The 19,607-nt window shown below is 40.4% G+C and overlaps 1 protein-coding gene across 2 annotated transcripts in view; it reads right to left on the bottom strand.

Moving 5' to 3' along the window:
• Positions 1–19,607, bottom strand: part of MTHFD1L (methylenetetrahydrofolate dehydrogenase (NADP+ dependent) 1 like) — a 160,694-nt gene that overhangs the window by 58,091 nt on the left and 82,996 nt on the right. For both annotated transcript variants that reach the window (XR_011325383.1, XM_069787010.1), the window contains exons 21-24: positions 10,679–10,818; positions 9,071–9,112; positions 7,915–8,015; positions 7,316–7,493 (exon numbers count right to left, since the gene is read on the bottom strand). Coding sequence is in view for 1 of the 2 variants with exons in the window: in XM_069787010.1 (XP_069643111.1) it covers positions 7,316–7,493; positions 7,915–8,015; positions 9,071–9,112; positions 10,679–10,818 (461 nt within the window). In the remaining variant the exon portion in view is untranslated. The remainder of the gene's footprint in view (positions 1–7,315; positions 7,494–7,914; positions 8,016–9,070; positions 9,113–10,678; positions 10,819–19,607) is intronic.

Here is a 19,607-nt window from a genome sequence, read left to right as displayed (position 1 = left end):
AGGAGGTCACAACCTCTGGGTTTATTGTTGCTAAGCTGCTTGTGTTTTAACAGAAATTCTTAAAATATTTTAAGATTCAGGGCAGTGGCACTTTTTTTTTTCTTTAAATTTTAACTTATGCATTTACTGAAAACAATAATAATGAATCGCTGGTTGGCTAAGTGAAACAGTATGCAGGCATCACTCATTCCTCTTCTTATGAAGGTTGCCAAATGAAAACATATGATGCGAGTATGGCTGAAGGTGCTGTGTGGGGTGACAGACTGCAGTGCTAAAACAATAGCTGACTTTGCACATTCAAACTCCTACTTCTAGCTTTTCCCCTGGATAAAATAAAAACACATTTATTAAAGTATCTGTATATTCTGGTTCCAGAAGATCTGTGGCTGACAAAAGGATTCCTAAGTCTTTAGCACTCCTCTTCCTTTGTTGGCACAGGACAAGAGTTTGTTTTTTAATTTGTGGAAAAGCATATTCAGTCAAGTTAAACAGTTTGTGAATCAACACCTAAGCCTGTGGCCTTAGAGATTTATTTTCCATTTCCCCAACTTTGAAACCCCAGCTGTGCCTAAGAAAGTTGCTTTACATGAAGAATAGGAAAATAATGAAAACAAACATAAAAGTACAGTGCCGTCAAGAGCCTACATCCACAAAAAAAGAGACAAAGTGGAAGAAAGATAGCTTCCAACCCAAGAACACCCAATTCAGTGAAAGAAATGTTCAGACTCCACTGAAATCTCTTTGATGGGAGTGGGAGGAGAGGCTGGTACAGCCCTGCAGAATTCCTCTTTCATGTGGCTTCACTGCTAGATGGCTGACTAGCAGTAGGGTGGGGGGAAATAGTTTAAAGACTAGCATACCCTGCAGGGCAGCATAGCCTGCATTTCAAGATGAGAAATTATCTCCATCATTTATTAGGAAAAGTTTCAGTAAGGAGCATATATAATTTTATTTATTCCTACTCCAGAAGTGCTTAAGGACCTTCCATTGGGTCCATACATGACTGAAATCTATGTGTATGAAGAAAAACACAGAATTTGTTTGCCTCCTAGGCAAAAGAACAGAGGTATGTTGGGCTGATGTGACAGCAGACACACAATGGATGACTTTCATGGCTTAGTGGCTTCATGGTATTAGCAGAGGAAACAGAAAACACCCCTGACACACACCCGCCCCCACATTCAATCACACTGGGATTGAAAAGATGAGCAATGTAAAAATGAATAGAAACACTCTCTTTTAGGTCACTCCCCTGGAGATCAGCATCCTGAAACCCAGGTCCCATGAGCTCTTCTTGACTCTGCCTTGCTCTTAGAGCCACTCCCCTTCTCCTAGTACAGGCATCAAGAAGCCTTCTCCTCCACTGACGGGTCTCTTCCCTCCTTCATTACTCACTGCTCATTCTTGTTATTGGAGACCATGGCCAGTGCATGGAAGAGAAGATAACGCACAGAGAACTGCTGCTGGCAGTTTTCTCTGTTCTGACGCTACTCTTAGACCCCTCTGAGTGACCCATTGTCCCTGACAGTTGAAGGCAAGACTGGAAGAAATGAGCCAAGTGGCAGCCCATGCCATACTGCCATAGCATAACAGAGGCAGGGGCAGCCAAAACTGTGGGCTCAGATGCTCCAATTTTACCCAAGTTATTATTATGCACCCAGGAGGCGAAGAAAAATTCCTTTGCTGAGGCTGTAAGTGCTTGAAAGCCTCCCTGAGAAGTGATGCTACTCAATCTCATTCCCAGTGGATGGCCCCAAGCTAGGAAAGGTCTCCTTTGTTCTGCAGGCTGGCCAGGCAATTCACTGCACTCAGCCAAAATATTTGTGCAATCAACTTCCACAGTATAACCTGGAAATATTTTCATTTGTCATGATATTACCGAAAGGCGAGCACTGGCAAAAATGGATGTCATCTGACAAACTTGGAAGACTGGAACAACCCCTTCTCCTCCCTCCCTTTTATGACTTTTACACTCATCAATTTAGTTTTCCAATGCAGCATAAATCAAGTGATTTGAGGGTCTTCAATCATACCTGTCAGGTTACCATGTCAGTCTTTTAAGGGGACAATGCTAACTCACTGACTGGCCAGATATGCTGATCGTGCCTCATGCCATATGCCTGTCCTCTCTTCTACCTCCTGGAGTGTTAGCCCACTACGCTCCAGCTGCCTTGCAGGAAGGGGCAACGCACCTCTTAAAAACCTAATGCCTGCCTTCATTCAGACCTATGTTTCCTCCCCCAGGTTGAGGAGGGCTGCTGTAAGTCAAGGGAGAGTTCACCACAGGCAAAGAGAGGAGACCAGGGTAGTGAAAGAAGGCAGGTTACTCAACAGGCATGCATTAGTGGGGAATATAGCTTCCCCTCCTGTCAAGAACGGGCACTGAAACCAGAGAAATTTGGGAATGGGATGCGTATGTTTCCATCCTCTCCTATCCTCCCCCTCGTTATCTAAACTTACTTTTAATGGGTCAGTCAACTTTACTTTGAGTAATAGCTTTCTGCTGCAACTTAAAGGCCCATACTTCAAGAAAAGTGAACCCAGAAGGGAAGTCAACAGTGATAAGAGAGTTGATAGTTTGATATTTTCCATATGTACTAAGAATATATATTTTAAAAAAATCCCCACAGATTATTTCATAGAGAGTTCAGGAGGCCTTTAAAACAAACCCATCCTCCAAACACGGAAGACAAATACTCAACAAGAAACAAATTCAACAGTAAAATAAGAGAGGTTAGTGTGCAGTGGGGGCAAAAATCCATATTAAAAACACACAGTACTATAATATTTACCACAACTACTGCCAATAATCTTTTAAACTATGTTATAAACTGTGGAGCCTATCGTATGAAAACTCATCCTTGCTCCTGAACCAACACCACACTCCCCCGCACCTGCCCAGCGCCAATTCCTAATACTGTACACATTTCATCGTACACTGTATCTGTTTATGTTCTTTTCTTACACTTTTAAAGTGACAACAGTGCTGGTGTTACTTGTCAGAGGTCACTTTTGGTACTTGATCCATGAAATGACACTGGCACACACATGCTCTCCCAAAATCATATATGCAGCTGTTCTTCGCACTGCCCTCAAAATATTCTTGAAGCTTATTCTGTTCTCATTTCAAGTCCTGAAAAACATTCGTTCATCTAGTACCAAATGTCAAACAAACCCTTCCTAGAAGCAAGAAGTATTAAAAAAAAAAAAAAAAGTACAAGCATCAGCTACTAGGATAAAACCAAAAGATTGCCTTCTTAGAGAAATAAATAAAGAGAATGTGAAAAGCAATCTAAAAGTGGGACTACAGAGCACTGTGTCATGTAGAGATACCTGAGGAAGTTTAAACAGACTGAGTGAGATACTTCAAGGAATATAATCACATTAGCACAGTCTTCTAATTAGACTAGCTTGCTATGATACCCAACAGGACCGCTTAGCTGAGCCTGATTCCCGAACTGACACAACTGTGTTGTGTCCACTGTCTAAAATTGCTCATTCAGCACGTGCTTGGGTATCACTGTACAAGGTGGTATAAATGTATGAACATACCTCAGGACTGAGAAAAAAAATAGCTGATCCTCAAATTTTTACCAGTATTTGACAGATCTAGAAAAGACTTTCTTGTTCTTCTCCCATTATACACAGTTGTAAACACCTTTCAAGGAAGTCTTTGTTTTCAGACATACGTTTGGAAATTACATAAAGCACTGCAGAGATGCATGCCATTTGGAAAAAACCCAAAGACAGCCCACTTGACCTGGACTATCCTCTAATCAGATGCCTGACTGTACACTAATAATATAGTTTGCTGCAAACTTTGGTCTAACTAGTAAAAAGGGATCTAAACCAGTTTTACATATAGGGGATTTGGGCTTTGTTTTTAAATCCCCAGGGTAATGCTTTCTAACAAAACATCAAAATGTCAAATGAACCTATTATGGCTACAGCGGTCTCTGCTGTTGGAAGTTGTTCTAATTGTAGCCAGTTTTGGAAGCAAATTCTGATGAAGTTTTCCAGACTGAGGAAAATAAGATGCATAGACATCAAAGGACTAAATGGAAACATGAAGTAAAGGGAAGAGTAGAGTAACCTTATAAAGACGGACAGGTATGAATGAAGTGGTAGTGGTTTTATGCAGAATATTTCCCCCTTTGACCTTCCAAAGGGGAAAGAAAAGAAAAAAAACCACCACAGCAAATCCCATCAAACTTGAGGCAACCAGCACTTAATGGTATTCAAGTAACTGGACAAATCCGGCAGTCACTGGAAAGATGAGGGATGGAACTACACCCTTTCACTTACATCCTCTTTAGGCACAATGAAAGGGGGAAATCATCTGTCTGAATTCCATCTTACTACCTCTTCCCTTTCCTAATTTTCTGTCATAGTTGCCCCTTTGAACAGTAGAAATCAGTCCTCAAAACTGCTACATCAAAAAATCCTATTACAACCTTAATTAATATCTGGGCAGGCTCATTTGGAAGAGGTGGCTTTCCTTCATGTCTCTATGAGCCCAGTGACCAAATGACCTACCATACCATACAAGTGACAGCATTGCTGTTTTGCTCTCCTACTTCCAACTACTTCAGTCCCCATGCTTTGCACAGTAAGAATGAAACAGAAGCCTGAACTTTACACTTTACTGTTTTTGTTGGCCTGAATTCACTTTTTTACAGTATTTTAAAATATTTATGTGTTTTTATAAAATCCTTTCAACATATTTTTGAGGCTTATAATATTTGTGTTAAGTTACAGGATATTAAGTTGATGTAAAGATGTGATTCATTCCCTTCATGCTTAAGATCATGCTGCTTATGCAACACAGCACAAAATGATGTGTCTGGGAAAGACATTAAAGTAGAAATCAATCTCATTTTCTTTCTTCATGGAGGCAGAGTCCACCACTACCAACCCTTTCTACTCATTCATACCACAAGATTATAAGCTACATATAATATAGTAACATCAGAGCTTAAATATGGGACTCATCGAACACTAATGTGTTATCTCTGTAACACAAGCGTCCTACAGGGAAAACTATTACACATATTTCTGAAAGATTTTTTTTTTCCATTTTATTACGCAAACCCCATAAAATTATACCCTCAGTTTCCAGAGCATCTCATTAGAGACAAACTCAGAAAGGCAGATACATTGTCCATTTTTTGGCTGTAAAAATGTTATATGGGCAAAATACCTTGAATAGATGCTGCAGCATGTGTATTCCCAAGGTATTTGCATCTATTCTGTGAAGGCAGTGGTTAATACTAATGGGAGTTGGCTGGATTACTGACATTTGGGAAAAAAGTGGGGGAGGTGGAAAGAAGAAATAAAATGGGTGCAACAGATATGGGCTACATATCAGGGAGGAGAAAGAGTGAAAGACAACAGTAGGGCATATCTACCTCAGGCTGAACTTTTTTCTGGAGAGAACAATCAAAACAGGAACTTTCAGCCATTTAAAAGAACGAACCTGAGGTTCTGCTGTTAAAAAATAGCATTCAAACGTTTTCTAAAGACAGTTAAGTAGCACTGTCAACTGGAGCACAGCATCTTAAATTTGACAGGGGCTTCCTTGGTGCCAGAGAAGTCTATTTTGCTGCCCAAATTTTAACCCACCCACATTTGGATAGTCAGGAAGGTCCTGAGAAATCATTTGTATAACCTTCTCGGCAACATGTCCCTCCAAACATTCTACCTGTACGGTGGTACTCCAGCATAGTGCTTTCAGAGGCCCAAGAAGCCCTTCCTTGCAAGCCGCTCCTCTTGACAGCTCGCGATGCTGCAATGTTACCTTGAAGATGACTGCAATAACAAAGACTCCAAGACATGGAAAAGGAGTCGCCATCTCTGGCAGACATAGGATTGAAACTTGGACCACATTATCCTTTGTTAGGTTATCTGACTAATGCTAAGCAAATTAAACACAAAGCCCAAGCGAGGATCACAGGAACAATGATAGGTGGAGGTACCCTAGTAATGCAATCAGTGGAAAAACCTAATCAGTGAAAATCAGAGAACACTGAGTTGCCTGTTTCCTAAGATCATCCAAGGGGAAGGATGAGACCATTGTCCTTGGTGTGAAATGCACCAAGGTGAGTCAATGGAGAAACTCTCATCAGCAAACTTTGCAAACAAAAGGGGGCGATTGCCTAGAGCAGCACAGGACTCCTTATGTAGGGATGTAGGAAGAAAAGCATTTTGGGACTGTGTAAAAGTTATGATGGGATTTTTGAAGGGGATTGTGGGAATGTGTAAAGATTGTTAGGGCATGTTTAGTGGAAGGACCAAATATGGGGAAAGGGAGTAATCAAGGTGGATTGAAGAGGAACAAGTGTGGGAAAAAATAGAGGGAAAAGGGGAAGAAGGGGCCCGTTGAGTGCCAAGGTGTTTGGTCAGTAGCTTGTCTCGCTAAGCTCTGTGCTTGAGCACCACAGTCTGTCCTCTATTCTCATTAAATCTGATTTCTGACTATCTTCTGTGTGGGTGTGCTCTCTGCTCTAGGTGTGTATGTATGAACACAAGAGAGCAAGAGGAGACGTCTGAGTGTCAGCAGCTGGAGTGAGCTGTGAACCTCAGGGCTCAGGGACCCTGGTGCCAGCAACTGGAGCAGGGCAAGGGCACTGGGGGCTGCTCCTGGAGAGACTGAGGATCTAAGACCAACGGCAGCAGTGACCCATATATCGTGTGTGCCATATTGTACTAGCAGACTCTAATTCTGATGAGCAGGAGAGAAGGAACAGGACAGGGCCACTTGTGCTCTTCGTTTATCTGAGGGCTGTGGGTGTGTAAGTGGGTGCTGGTAAAGGCAATGCTTTCTCTCTGCATTGACCTGTGTGGCTGGGCAGATGTGTAGCATGAACATGCACGTGCTACCTCAACATCCTTCTCATACAGACAGTGAATGCTTCAGGGAGCCACAACTTGGTGCAATACCCATGACTGTGAGATAGTAACTGTATTTCATTTGAACTGATTGTCAGGACAAGTATCATGACTGTGAGATATTTGTGGAGAAGTCTCCCACAATAATTTGTGAATGTTCCACCTACAGACATACTTTTATGTTAAACAAGAAAGTATAAGAAACATCATTCAATGCACTAAATAACGAGCATTATCAGCAAGTATCCTGCTCTTCAGATTAGACAAGCCACAGATTGTTTGTTCTCTCCAGCTTTCGTGATTTTAAACCAAGACAAGCCCCTTTCCAAGTATGTTAGATAGCTTTGTTGCGATGTTGTTCTTGTTTTAAATCCAACACTGATGCAGCATGCATTCATTACCAAAAAAAAAAATCCCAAAACCTTACCTCCAAGCTGTAGAGATATTTGAAACTGTTTTTCTGATTGGCTGCCTCTTCCACAGCTTGAGCTAATTTTACTGCTCCTCTACCACCAGCAGACCAGTGATTGCAAGGTACAGCATCAGACGCTCCAGATTGCTTTGCAATCTTACACACCAGATCAACCTCAGCAGGAGAGTCAGTTCTGCCAACCAAACAGTTCCATCTCATTATTTTGTTTAATTAGTTCTCTTCTAGAACCTTATATACTTAGCCTTATTCTACCATCAGCACTCGTAAAGCAAGTCTATATAGGAATTATGCCATATACATAATGCATTTATATAAAGCATATGTATTTACATGTTTCAAGAACACTTTTTGTACTTGTTATAGCTAATTAACATGGAAGATTAATAGTTCCAGAACAGTATATACTTTTTTTTGTGGTTTTGAAACCTTAAGAACAGGCTAAGGATTTAAAGGTCTTTGTGTTCATGATGAAAAAAGGAAATTCTTTAATAGCTTCTTTTCTTCACGCCAAAACAGATTAATTTAAAAACCAAGAAAAGTGTGAAATTTGAACTGTGGATTTACTCACAAGAGTAATGAAAGAACAGACTTACTTGAAGACATTTAGAGCAACCACAACAGGAACTCCAAAGAGCTGAGTAATTTGAATCTGTTTCTGTAGATTACAGCAGCCATCAGCTACCAGCTGGAGGTTCTGTTCAATTAAATAAAAATTAATGGAGATGGTAAGAAACATCAAGTCTTCTCCAGCCAAAGAATTTTCCATAAACTAAAGTGAACATAAACAGTGCTGATCATAACAGTTGCAGTCAAGTAAAATGCTTCCAGACAAAAATATTTTGGCACTTATCTTACTAATTCTTACTTCAATTAATAAGCAAAAGACATATTTAAGTAACTAAGCAGTGTCCAAAATTTGTACATGAATGCATTGCTCTCTTCTGGGACACAAGAAGACAGTGCAGCTGATGACTATTGCCTGTCACAATTGTGAAAGGGCTGTTAGTCTCTTGTTTGCAAAGTTTATAAACAAACTACAGTAGTGGGGTGGGGTGTGACATGCTATATGCGTAGTCTAACCTCTATACACATATATATCCAGGATAAAAGCACATTACTGGTTTTCCTTATTGTACTCTTTTACCTCATACTTTGTAGGCCTTGTCTTAATTGCAACAATACACGTATCCTTAGCCTGATAAAACCAAGAGGCCAGAACTTTTCTGCAGTGAAGAGACAAAGAATCCACTCATTTGAGTGACATTCAACACCAGACGTGAAGCACAAGCAGAATAAACCTGTTGTTTAATTAACAGGTTAAGCTATCATTAATTTTAGGGAGTGTCTTTGACCCCTGCACCACTCTGCTTTTGTGCTTCCATAAATGCCTGTATGATGGACTGGGATGAAGAGCTGATCAGTCTGAAAACTTAGTGGTCCTGGAAAAACTACTGAAAAAAGGTTATTTTTCAGCTAGCTCATTTCCTCAGTGCAATCTGTCATGCAGTCACACACATAGCACAAACAAGAGGGATAACACCAAGTGGCTGGGGGAAGGTGAGACAGCTTTACTTGTTGCCAATGACTGTTAAAGATGTTCACTGAATGTCAGCATCAGAGCATGCTATTGTCAAACCTGCAGCTGCACACTATACAGCCAGAGGAATGAGAAATTCTGATTCTCCATACATCACATTATTTTGTCCCTTTAAACAAAAACTCCTAAAGTTTTATAATAGTTCCTCTTACCTCTTCTGTGTATTCCTTCTTCAAGGGGGCACCAGCAGTTACCTGGGAAAATAAAGAATTGACATCATCACAGATTGACACTTGTCATAACCCTAAATGGTCAGAAGTGCACTTCTGCTTAGTTTCTATACTGCCAGTCAGCACATACATTGTGCACAACATCATAGCTTGACTGCAGCTTCTGTTTTATTCCAAGTTACACCAGTACATGGAGAATAGCAACACTTCCTATTGTATCTAGGTAGCAAGATACAGGTAGTGACTCAGCAACTAGTTGTAAAAGATTTATTAGAGAGAAGGTAATTGGATCCCATTGTACATGCTTAATAACACACCAGCAGTGCAAAGACTATGGACAGCAACCTCCAACAGCTGCCTGTAGGAATAACAGTAACACAGATGACTAGAAGAGGAACATCACCTTTGGGTGTCCTGTAATTACTGCCCATGGCAAGGAACTGCATGCAAGTAATTTACTTTGCTAGAAATCTCCCAGTAAAAGTATCTGGTACTCTGCATGCCTCTATGATGCATTATGTCAACAAATGAAAGCTTTATACTTCTAAAGACACAGATCAGACAGAAATAGAGACAGTTATTAAGACATATTTAAGTCCTATTTTTGCTAGATTGAATGATAACACATGTGACAATATATCTGCCTTGATAGGCATGGAGGACTATCATTAAAAATAAAAAAAACTTGCATTAGAAGTAGACTAAAATGATAGAAAGTTATATAATTACATCAACCTGAAAGACTGAAAAAGGACAGCTCAGCTTTAGCTCTAAGGGATGATTAGCTGTAAGGGAGACCATGCATTCCAAAATTATTGTGGCTGTGGAAACAGCTCTGGTATTTTCACCCATTGAGACTGTTTCCCTGGCAGCATCACTCTCTTGCATGCTGCTGGGCAGATAAAAGTGTTTCTAGGAGTTAAGTGTCTGTCTGCTTGGCTAGCAGAGTCCGGTCTGGTTGTATGACTGAGGAGTACCTCTACAAACAGTAATCTGTACAAGTCTCATCGTAGCTTAAATAGCAAAAAGTGATATACGGGTGACTTTTGGTACACAGGGAGAACACTTGCAAAATTTTATCAGTTGCCTCAGCATTCCTGAGGGAATTCACCTGAGCAGATTAAAAGGACAGAATGGGTTCCCATTATTGCAGTGAAAGAAATCTCAAAACCTTCACTAACAATGTTGCCTACTTCCACTCACGTTACTGCAAACCCAAGCTCTTCTCATTCCTCCTCAGCTGCCAACTTTCCCAGCCTGTGACTACTTCAGTGCACTTACAAACGCTATTTCAAAAGGCATGGAAAAGAATATATATACATATTATAGCTTTTTTTTTTCATGCAAATAAACTTCCCTCCCTCAGTAAGATTTAGTACTTCTTCAGAGCTCTTTCATCCCTCTTCTTTCATTTGTGCCTTTCCATTCCTACATTACCTTTGGAGGTAACATTTATAAGATGAGGTAACTCAGAAGGGATATCTAAATACTGCCCCATAGGCTACCCCCAATATTTCTTAAACCAAGATATTTTACTTATTTCAAATATTAGCTACAATTTTATTTTCCAAGAAAGGTGCAAAAACTTACATTTGGCCCACCTCCATGCATCTTCAAAGCCCTCACTGTAGCAACGAGTACAACCACACTGGGAACCAAGCCAGAGGCTCTGCATTTGATGTTGAAGAATTTCTCCATCCCAATGTCAGCACCAAAGCCAGCTTCAGTTACTGTTAAACATTTAAAAAAACAAAACAAAACCACACATAAAACATGCTTTCAGTTAAACACTGGGGGATATTTCTACTTTAGCATACACTGCACTTAAATACACACCAGTACTCCGTTTTGAATGAACTTTCAAATAGAGGTCTATTTACATTACTGAGTCTGATTAAAAAAACTATTCCCAACTCAGAAATAAATTCTTTTATTCTTGATATGTACAATATGTCATCAAAAGTAGTCATGTTGGGGGAAAAACCCCCAAGCAATCCAAATTAGTTTGAATCAAAGTCTTTTAAAAACATCTAGTTCTCTAAAATATCTATTTCTGTGTAATTATATTTATTTAAAATGTTTGCAAACTCTTACAGATATGACTTCCCTACATTATTCCTCCCCCCTTGATTTTGCTAAAGATGTGCTTTCATCACAACTAATGGACCTAAATTCTCCTAGGTTTGCAGAACTTCTGGTCATCTCTTGCTTTTGTGGAGAGGATGTTTAATTACAAACACAAACCAGCAGTTAGTCATGTCTCAGTATTAAAGATACTATTAAACAATGAATTCTATGATGGGATTTTGCACCAAAGAAGTCAGATTAATGTAGCATGACTCAGGAGAAAAATCTGTGCGGAATTAGGATATGCCTGGCAACGTATTTTTAGCAGAGCTACAAATAAAAGAGAAAATAATCTGTATTAAATGATGTCAGGCTCTTCAGAGCTAATCTGCTATGATTTGTCAAATATCAATTATTTCAATTGCTTCTTTTAAAATCAAAAAAATTTCTTTTTATTAGAGAAACACAAGCACACAGCAATTAAAAACTTCAAGGGATTAAATCTCCTGTTGGTTGAAAAATTGCCTATGTAACTATTTCCCACCAGAACACACTGAAGAGTTGGGTTCAATATGTGCCTCTGGAAGATGTGAAGGGACTTTCAGCCAGACGAGTCAGGGTGGGAAAATAGCTTGCTCCAGAGACTTCTGGACCTGACTTCAAGCAGAGTTGGTAACGTCCTCATAGCCCCAATCAACTTACAAAAACAAGTAAATTCCCTTTTCTTTCTCTCACTCCTGCCAGCAGTTTTGACTCTCATGCTTAGGAGGGGAGGGGACCATGAACAGCTGATTGAACATTTCGGGGCTGGAAACCTTCAGCAGGGTCAAGGAGGAAGAGGCACAGATCTGCTCTGCTGCTGTGGGAGAAAGTATCTTTCTGTTCGCAGCCGATGCGCTTTAGGAAGTCCCAGCCTTTGTGCATTTGTCCTCACCCCACCGGTCCTTTCCACCTCTTCTTCATTTTGCACAGGCTGAAACAATTGCCTGTGTGGCTCTGCTCAGAGGGAGGCAATGGCTGCTGGAGCTGGGGGAGAAAGCAAGAGCTAGAAAACAAGGGGGTGGGTATGCGGGGGGGAGCAGGGACCTCTTGAAATAGTAACATGGCAAGCGTCATGATTAACATTCTCCAAAATCATTGTAATAAGTATATTATCTTTTTCTGAATAGCCCTGAGAAAAACAGACATACCAAATATGGAAACAAAGGAAAAAAAAAAATGTTTACACAAACACAATAATTCAGAGGAACAAAGCTAATGTCAGGATAAGTCATATAAAAAGCAGAGCCAGGGATCACATGTCTGCTTTCCAGTAACCCCCATTCTTCTTCTCCAATGTCTTATGTGGCACAGTGTGATTAATGAGAACTCTGAGTCAGGAATATATAACCACAATCAATCTTTAATATAAACAACAGATAAACTAGCAAGTACTTGAGAGGGTGGGAAAATAATTTGTCTCTTACAGAGATTGCCAGCGTATACACATAGCAGTCTCCTAACATTTCCAAACAAAGTTTCCAGGGAGTTAATCCTTTTCATGCCAAGGCTTTTCAAGGGTCAGTTTTCCTTAGAGAAAGGGGAATTGCAAGTCTACCTTTTAGAGAGAGAGAAGAAGAGATGTCAGCCTTCCAGTAAGCACAGCAACTGCTCACACAGCACTTCATGGCTCTCAGGGAGGTGCTAGCCACCCTTCAGGCAGGCTAAGCAGCCAGGGCAAATGCCCAGGAAAGCTGTGTGGGGACACTTATCTGGGCAGCTGTGCATATTCCTCTATTCTTTGTAATGCTTTCCTTTGATATGGAGGGCAAAAATGCACATTTGCCTAAACAACTCAAATCCTATATCGACATCTGAAAAACTAACAGAACACTGGTGCTCACTGGAGTGAGTGCTACAACATGGAGAATAGGATTTCTTCATCTGAAGCGGAGGAAAGGGAGAGGAATGTCAGTGCTTTCTCCGGTGTGCAGAAGGAAAACGGATGTAGTAGAAAAGTTGCAACTCCGTTTTATTTCCTCTGAGGAATAGTGAGAAGATAGAGTAATATGCCAAGCTATTATATTTTAAAATCTTTGCGCTGAAACACTTAATACAATTACTTTCAGATTGTTTCCTGCTTTCAAATGAAAGTGCCAATGAAAAACAAATACAGACTATGAATGGGAAGTTTCAAGCTAGTCTACATTTAGAGATTATGAGATAAAACAGCTAATCACTTTAAATATAACAACAGAAATTTAAAATAATACATGGGTTCATTTATTTCAGTTATCACTTCTCATACACGGTTTGTCAACAGAAGGCAATCACAGATTACAGGTGAACTGATGAAGATTTTTGGGAACAAACATCTACCTAAGCAGATGTGGTCTGCTGTACCCTCAACTGAAGGAAAGTTTATGATGCAACCAGTACTAACTGCCTACACAGAGTCTTTACCTACCTTCAGCTCCCCTCCCCAAAAGCCTCTTCACCTTGTCCCCTGCCAAGCAGCCACTTCCCAGCTCCATGAATCACTGCTACCTAGGCTTCTGCCCTGCAAGCAGGTAAGGGGTTTGCAATAGATGCGATGATGCTGGCATAATGTTAACTGCTTGCTTTGATTTCCCAGCCACAAACATAGCAATTCTAATGAAAGTAAAGAGGTAAATTATTTGCCTTCAGTGAGGTCATAGAAAACATACAGGTATTTGCTCTTCCAGTCTGAGAACATAAACCCATGGCAACATAGGCTGACCCAGATCAGGGATTTTACAGTCCCAGGCCTTACTTTGCATTCCACATCCCCTTCTTGAACTGATAAGACTGGACAATGATCCAGACATGTACTAAAAGATTATTTTCTGGGTGTGATTTTCAGTGAGTACAGCTCTCTGGACTGTCTCACTGCATTGTCATAAAAAGTACAAAACCTAATTCTACAAATACTCTGCTGTTTGATTTTATGCTTCAATTTTATAGCCCAACTATCATAAGGAACATGAGAATGAAGATTAAAAATTAAGATTTCATGTATCAGCAGTGCACTACCATTACATTACTTTTAATAATGGAACATAGGTGAAATCTAGCAACTAATATACACATATATATCAGAAGTAAACTGCATCAAAATGCTCCAATAAGTTCAAACAATTTCTTCTCATAAAAGATCCATGCAAGGGTGACCAAAAGCTAGGCTCATTCTAACACACCAGGGTAACTGGGAAATCTTGTTTCAAAACAACAGTAGGCAAAACACAACACAATTACTATAGGTCTTTCTACAGGTCATTTATACAACATCTACTTCACTCAGTTCAGCTACCAAAATAACCAGTAAATCATAGTTTTTGTTCAGAGCAAGAGGCCAAAATATTCAAATTAGGTTCATTAGGGGAAAGAAAAGCTTATAAACGTGGAATTAGGCAATAGCGATGATGAGAAGTCTGTCGGGCAGTGTAAAGTCAGAACAATCGATACTCTTCACTGAAGTCTGATTCCACTTCAGGGTTCAGGCAAATGAACAAATCACTCTGATGGTTTTGTTTCTTGTTTATAATTACCATAACCTCTTCATGGAATAACTGCCTTGCCAAGCACATCTAGGAATATTTTATCACCTACACATGACAATAGCTTAAATAGACAGTGTCACGGTTTAAGCAGCTAATCAGATTTCATTGTCATGCTTAATACAAAATGTAATTTTTCTCCACCTAAAAATACATCTATCATGCTATAGCTGCATAAAGTGGTTCCACATTAGCCTCACATTTACATACTGCTTAAAAGCCTTACAGAAAGTGATGTTTAGAATTTTTTTTAGAAGATATTTCACCCACAATTGAACTTCATGTAAACTGAGGATAATTTCTAGTGAAAGTAGCTTCTCTCTAGTCAGCCCTTTGTATCAACAAATCAATGTCAAAATAAAACATTTGTACTATAAAGGGCCAAGTCAGATGCATACACGAGGCAAAGCTTTAGGACACAAATTGTGAGACTGGATTCCCGAACAATGTAAAAGGAAATGGAAACTCTGAGCTGCAAGCTGCCATTTACTCCCCACATGTAAACATATCTGTTCTGGTGCAGCTGTCCGCTGGTAAACTCAGGAAAAGAAGAGTTCAAAGTCACAGAAGCACATGAACTGTGAACCTGGAGCTGGAGGCACGTTAGCTGTAAAGTACTGATACATTCTTGTTTAAGTGAAAAATACCAAGGTGCACAACCGCCAAGATAAACTAGGATGATCAGTGATTTCTCTAACAGGATATCATATTTTTGTTAGTATAGCTAGGGATGAATAAGCCAGATGTTTGTCCATTCTGACTCTGGCAATTTATCTGATGTGAACTTCCATTATTATGACTGATTTTGGAATGTAACGGATACTTTTTTTTCTTTTTCTTTCTTTTTTTCCCCCTCTCTCCTAACAGAGGAAGTTTTCCTGTTCATTTTTCTCCTGACGCATTCTCAGATGGCATACAACACAGGCACTCGCTGCTACCACCTCTGAACATGAAGTCCAGCAGAAAACTACATATGCATATATTAAGGCTGAACATTTTTCATGCCATGAAGAAAATAGTTTCCATCAGCTATCAAAGTTTTATGTTGTTGTTGTGAGGCCTAGGAGAAAAGGTAATAGGAAAAATATTTGCCACTTAGTTTAGCAGAACATAAGCTTATTGGAGGTAACAGGTACTTTTCACCCCTTGTTAAAGAAAGATGCCAGGGCAGTATGTGCTCTGCAGAGGTACGAGCACTGGAGGTTTCTGACTGTTGACCACCAATCCATGCTTTTGACTGAACCAGCAGATATGGCAGTCCTGGCTTCTTAAGCCAAAAGGATCACACTTTTAACAGCGATTAATAGATTTTCTTCCACAAGAAGTCCTGACCAAAATAAACTTTATTCTCACAGAGCAAACTATATGAAGTTATGTTCAATAGTAGACTACTATTCACGTGAGACTCTCTGCGTGGAAGCCTCTTCAAATGTAGACAGAGAGCAGCCCACCTGCACGAGCACCCCAAGACACACTATAAATGCCTGGTTTCTGGTTCCACCGGCATATCCTCCAAGCCGCAACACTTGAGCTCTAGCTCATGAGACCTCTCCTAATACAAATTTCTTTGGCAGAAAAAAAATCAAATCTCCTGGAAATTTTCAACTTCTCCACACAAACAATGTCAGCTGAAACCAACGATTTACACTCAAGTACCCTGCCATTATACCCCATGACAGTAGCAGTTCAATTCATGCTGCCTTCCTCCAAAGGAAACTTGTCCCCAGTGGCCAAGAGTCTCAGGTCTCAGCTGACTGTCACTGCCTCCTGGCAGCCAGGGCTGCACAGGGAGCTTGGCTCCCAGGAATACACTTCATTTATGTGCTGATTCCCTTGGGACCCCATAACAAATTCTTTCAACCTTTTGCTCAGAAACATTTCTTTTTCCATAAGAGATGAATTTTACCATTGAAATGGAGAGCAGCTTTATGAGAAACTAAAGGTTACAGCATAACCTCTCACAGTTACTTTATATACCAATTGCTGTTAACTTTCCAAGAGCATCCCATACATTAAACAAACAAATAGGCACAATGACTTATACAGATTACTCCCAGACTATAGACAAAAAATTAGCAGAAAGTTCACTTTATTTATGACAAGCCAGACAGCTGAAGATAACTTTTAAATCTCAATTCTCTCACAATTAAGGATACAATTCCTCTTTGCGGGTTTTACAGGCCTGCTTATATATGTATGCTGCACATGTCGGATTTGAAATTCAGGGGAGGAATCAAACTGAAAACTCCAAGAGCTGACAGGAGTGGCACTGTGTGACAGAAAGCATGCTCTGCACATCTCCACAGCTCTGCTTGCCTCCCCCTCTTGAGAATATACAGAAGTGCAACTGCAGTGATTCCTGCCTACAAAGCGCCAATTTAGGGCATGGTTTTACAGGGTGGCTGAACTAAATGAGCACCCTGCCTTGCTGAAAGGGCAATTCCTGTTCCCTCTTAAGTCTTCCACCTTTCTCCCCTGCTCCCTCCCTGCTGGTCAGACTTCCTGCAGGTTTTGGCACTCATCTAGTTGCAAGGTAAACTGTTGGAATTTGCTAACCAGAAAACAAACAAACAGAAAAACATAGAAAACCCAATATTTTTTCCACTGGGTTAGATTTGAATCAGCTGAAGTGAGATCAGACAAGTGTCTTAACATGTTCAAACAGGCAGCAAAAGCAGACAAACAGAAGCAGGGGAAGGAAGGGAGACGCATTTCAACAGTGGAAAACTGTTAATTCATCCCTAGCCACCTTGTCAAACCATACTCTGATATTTCAAATGTAAAATTTGACATCTTCTCGCAGCTCACTAATAATGAGGTCATTATTTAGATTTATTACTCGAGATTAAAAACCTGAAGACATCTTACAAACCACAAACAATTCATTCTAATAGGAATAAAGTGAGCTGTATATGGCTTCACAGGCTACACGTTTCTTTGAATCCCTCTGCTAAGCCTGCTGGGTTTTACAGTCACTTTCTCTTAACTCCTGTGTCTTATACTCATGTAAAGACCCATAACTCATAGGCTAAGTGTTGGCCCCTGACATGAATTGTAATGCACAGCTGAATACACTAACCAAACATACACAGTTCCCCCTTTTCCAACCTCCTTCTGTTACAATATTAACTAGAAAAATTCAAACAAAAGAACTGTGAATTTTAGCTGCATCTTTTTACCATTCATAGCACGTTTCCTTTGAGGTAACAGAGTATCATTTGCTCATAAGACAGATGACCACGTTTTTAAAATAGATCACAATTAATGGCATAGGAATAAGGCAATTACATTATCTCATACTTAAGAGATCATCATGGCTTTTGGCAAAGAATTATTAGCCTTCTGGTAATTACAAAACTAAAAGCTCACCACTTCTTTATTTGGAGTTGTGTGGAAGGAATAATTAACAGCAGCACTGATGGATCTTCTACAATTCCCCAACTGTAAGGAGTATATTAACTTATAGTACCCACGGTATTACCCTAAGCGCTTAAAATAAATTTCATCACACCTAAACCATGTTTCTCTCTGTGTATCTCACGACCAGACTTTCATTTACTTTCACTTTAAAAACATCCAGTTGGCTGAAGCTCCTGCCACAAATACACCTTCCATCAAACTGAAGCTTCTCTCTGTTGAGGTCTTAGGTTTTGGCTCCTCCTACTCCACTTGGAAGAGCTACGGAAAATGGACTTTGAACATGCTTTGAGAAGTCATGGTACAAGCATCTGGAAAACACTGACTTCAGGAGGCTGGCAGAGAGCCTGAAGATCTCTTCCCTGGAAAAGTTCTACCCATTTCATCAAATGGCCACGAAGTAACACCTGCCTTAGCACCAATAACGCACTGATTCATGAAAAAGGAAAGAGGAGACACAAAGGATCTTATTCTCGAGACAGAACACCACTTCAGCATATACCCTGGAAGATGACGTACTTTCTAAAGCGCAGCAGAAATATAATCAGGCAATGAGTGACGATACAGGTAGTGAATGACAAATACATAATTTTTTGCAGCCATACAAGGTACCCTCAGAGCCTATCACAACTCAGACACAAAACCCATTTAACCAACCACCACCAGACGCTGGGCTGTGGGCGTTCATGGACCCCCGCATGCCTTCTGATGGGCACGGCTATGAGAGGTGGCGAGGCCAGGAAATCACCTTGCCAGCCACATGCGCTCCTCCTTGTTCTCATCACAAAACAAAAGCGCCTGTGCATGGATGGCAGGAGAGCGGTGTCGGCTGAGGCTGCGACGCATGCCACACAACAAAGAGCCCCCATTGAATCAGGATGATCAATGCTCCTGTCACTTGGTGCAATCACCCGAGGCATGCCAGGCATGGAGTCATTAATCACTGCAATGTAAACCTACCTGATAATGCATGCAACTATTCGCCTTGGGCTGCTGCCTTAGTAAAGAGTCTGGGGGAGTTTTAATGAGGCACACATTTTGAGAAGTATTCCCCACTCTGCCCTTCTAAAATTCTGGGGGGTGCTTGCTTATCATGATAATGATTTTGTCCATGACGTAGGCACTGTCTTTTCAGCATATGCATGTATTGAATCCTCCTCCTAGGAGGAGGAACAGGTTCTGGTTTTATTTCATTCCACTTAAGTCTTTGCTAGCAGACAGAATGCCTTCCCTTTGTGATTGGCCTGGAAGGGGACACCAGCAACACTATTCTTGACAAAACTACTGAGCCATGTTTTAGAAATTCATGACAAAGGATATATCCTGTTATTTATCCCTAGAAAGAAGAGTATTTCACTGCATTAGCAGTTTGTCTTGATGAAAAACTGGCCCAGTGAAACATCTGATGCAAAGGCTGTAAATGAATCTACAAGACCATCCCGAGAGCTTAGCTGGAGAGCTCTGTCCTGGTGGAAATT

This window comes from Haliaeetus albicilla, chromosome 7 (genome assembly GCF_947461875.1).
Source record: "Haliaeetus albicilla chromosome 7, bHalAlb1.1, whole genome shotgun sequence".
NCBI classification, from domain to species: domain Eukaryota; kingdom Metazoa; phylum Chordata; class Aves; order Accipitriformes; family Accipitridae; genus Haliaeetus; species Haliaeetus albicilla.
Note: the sequence above shows the minus strand (reverse complement) of the source record. Positions and strands in the feature narration are given on the sequence as shown.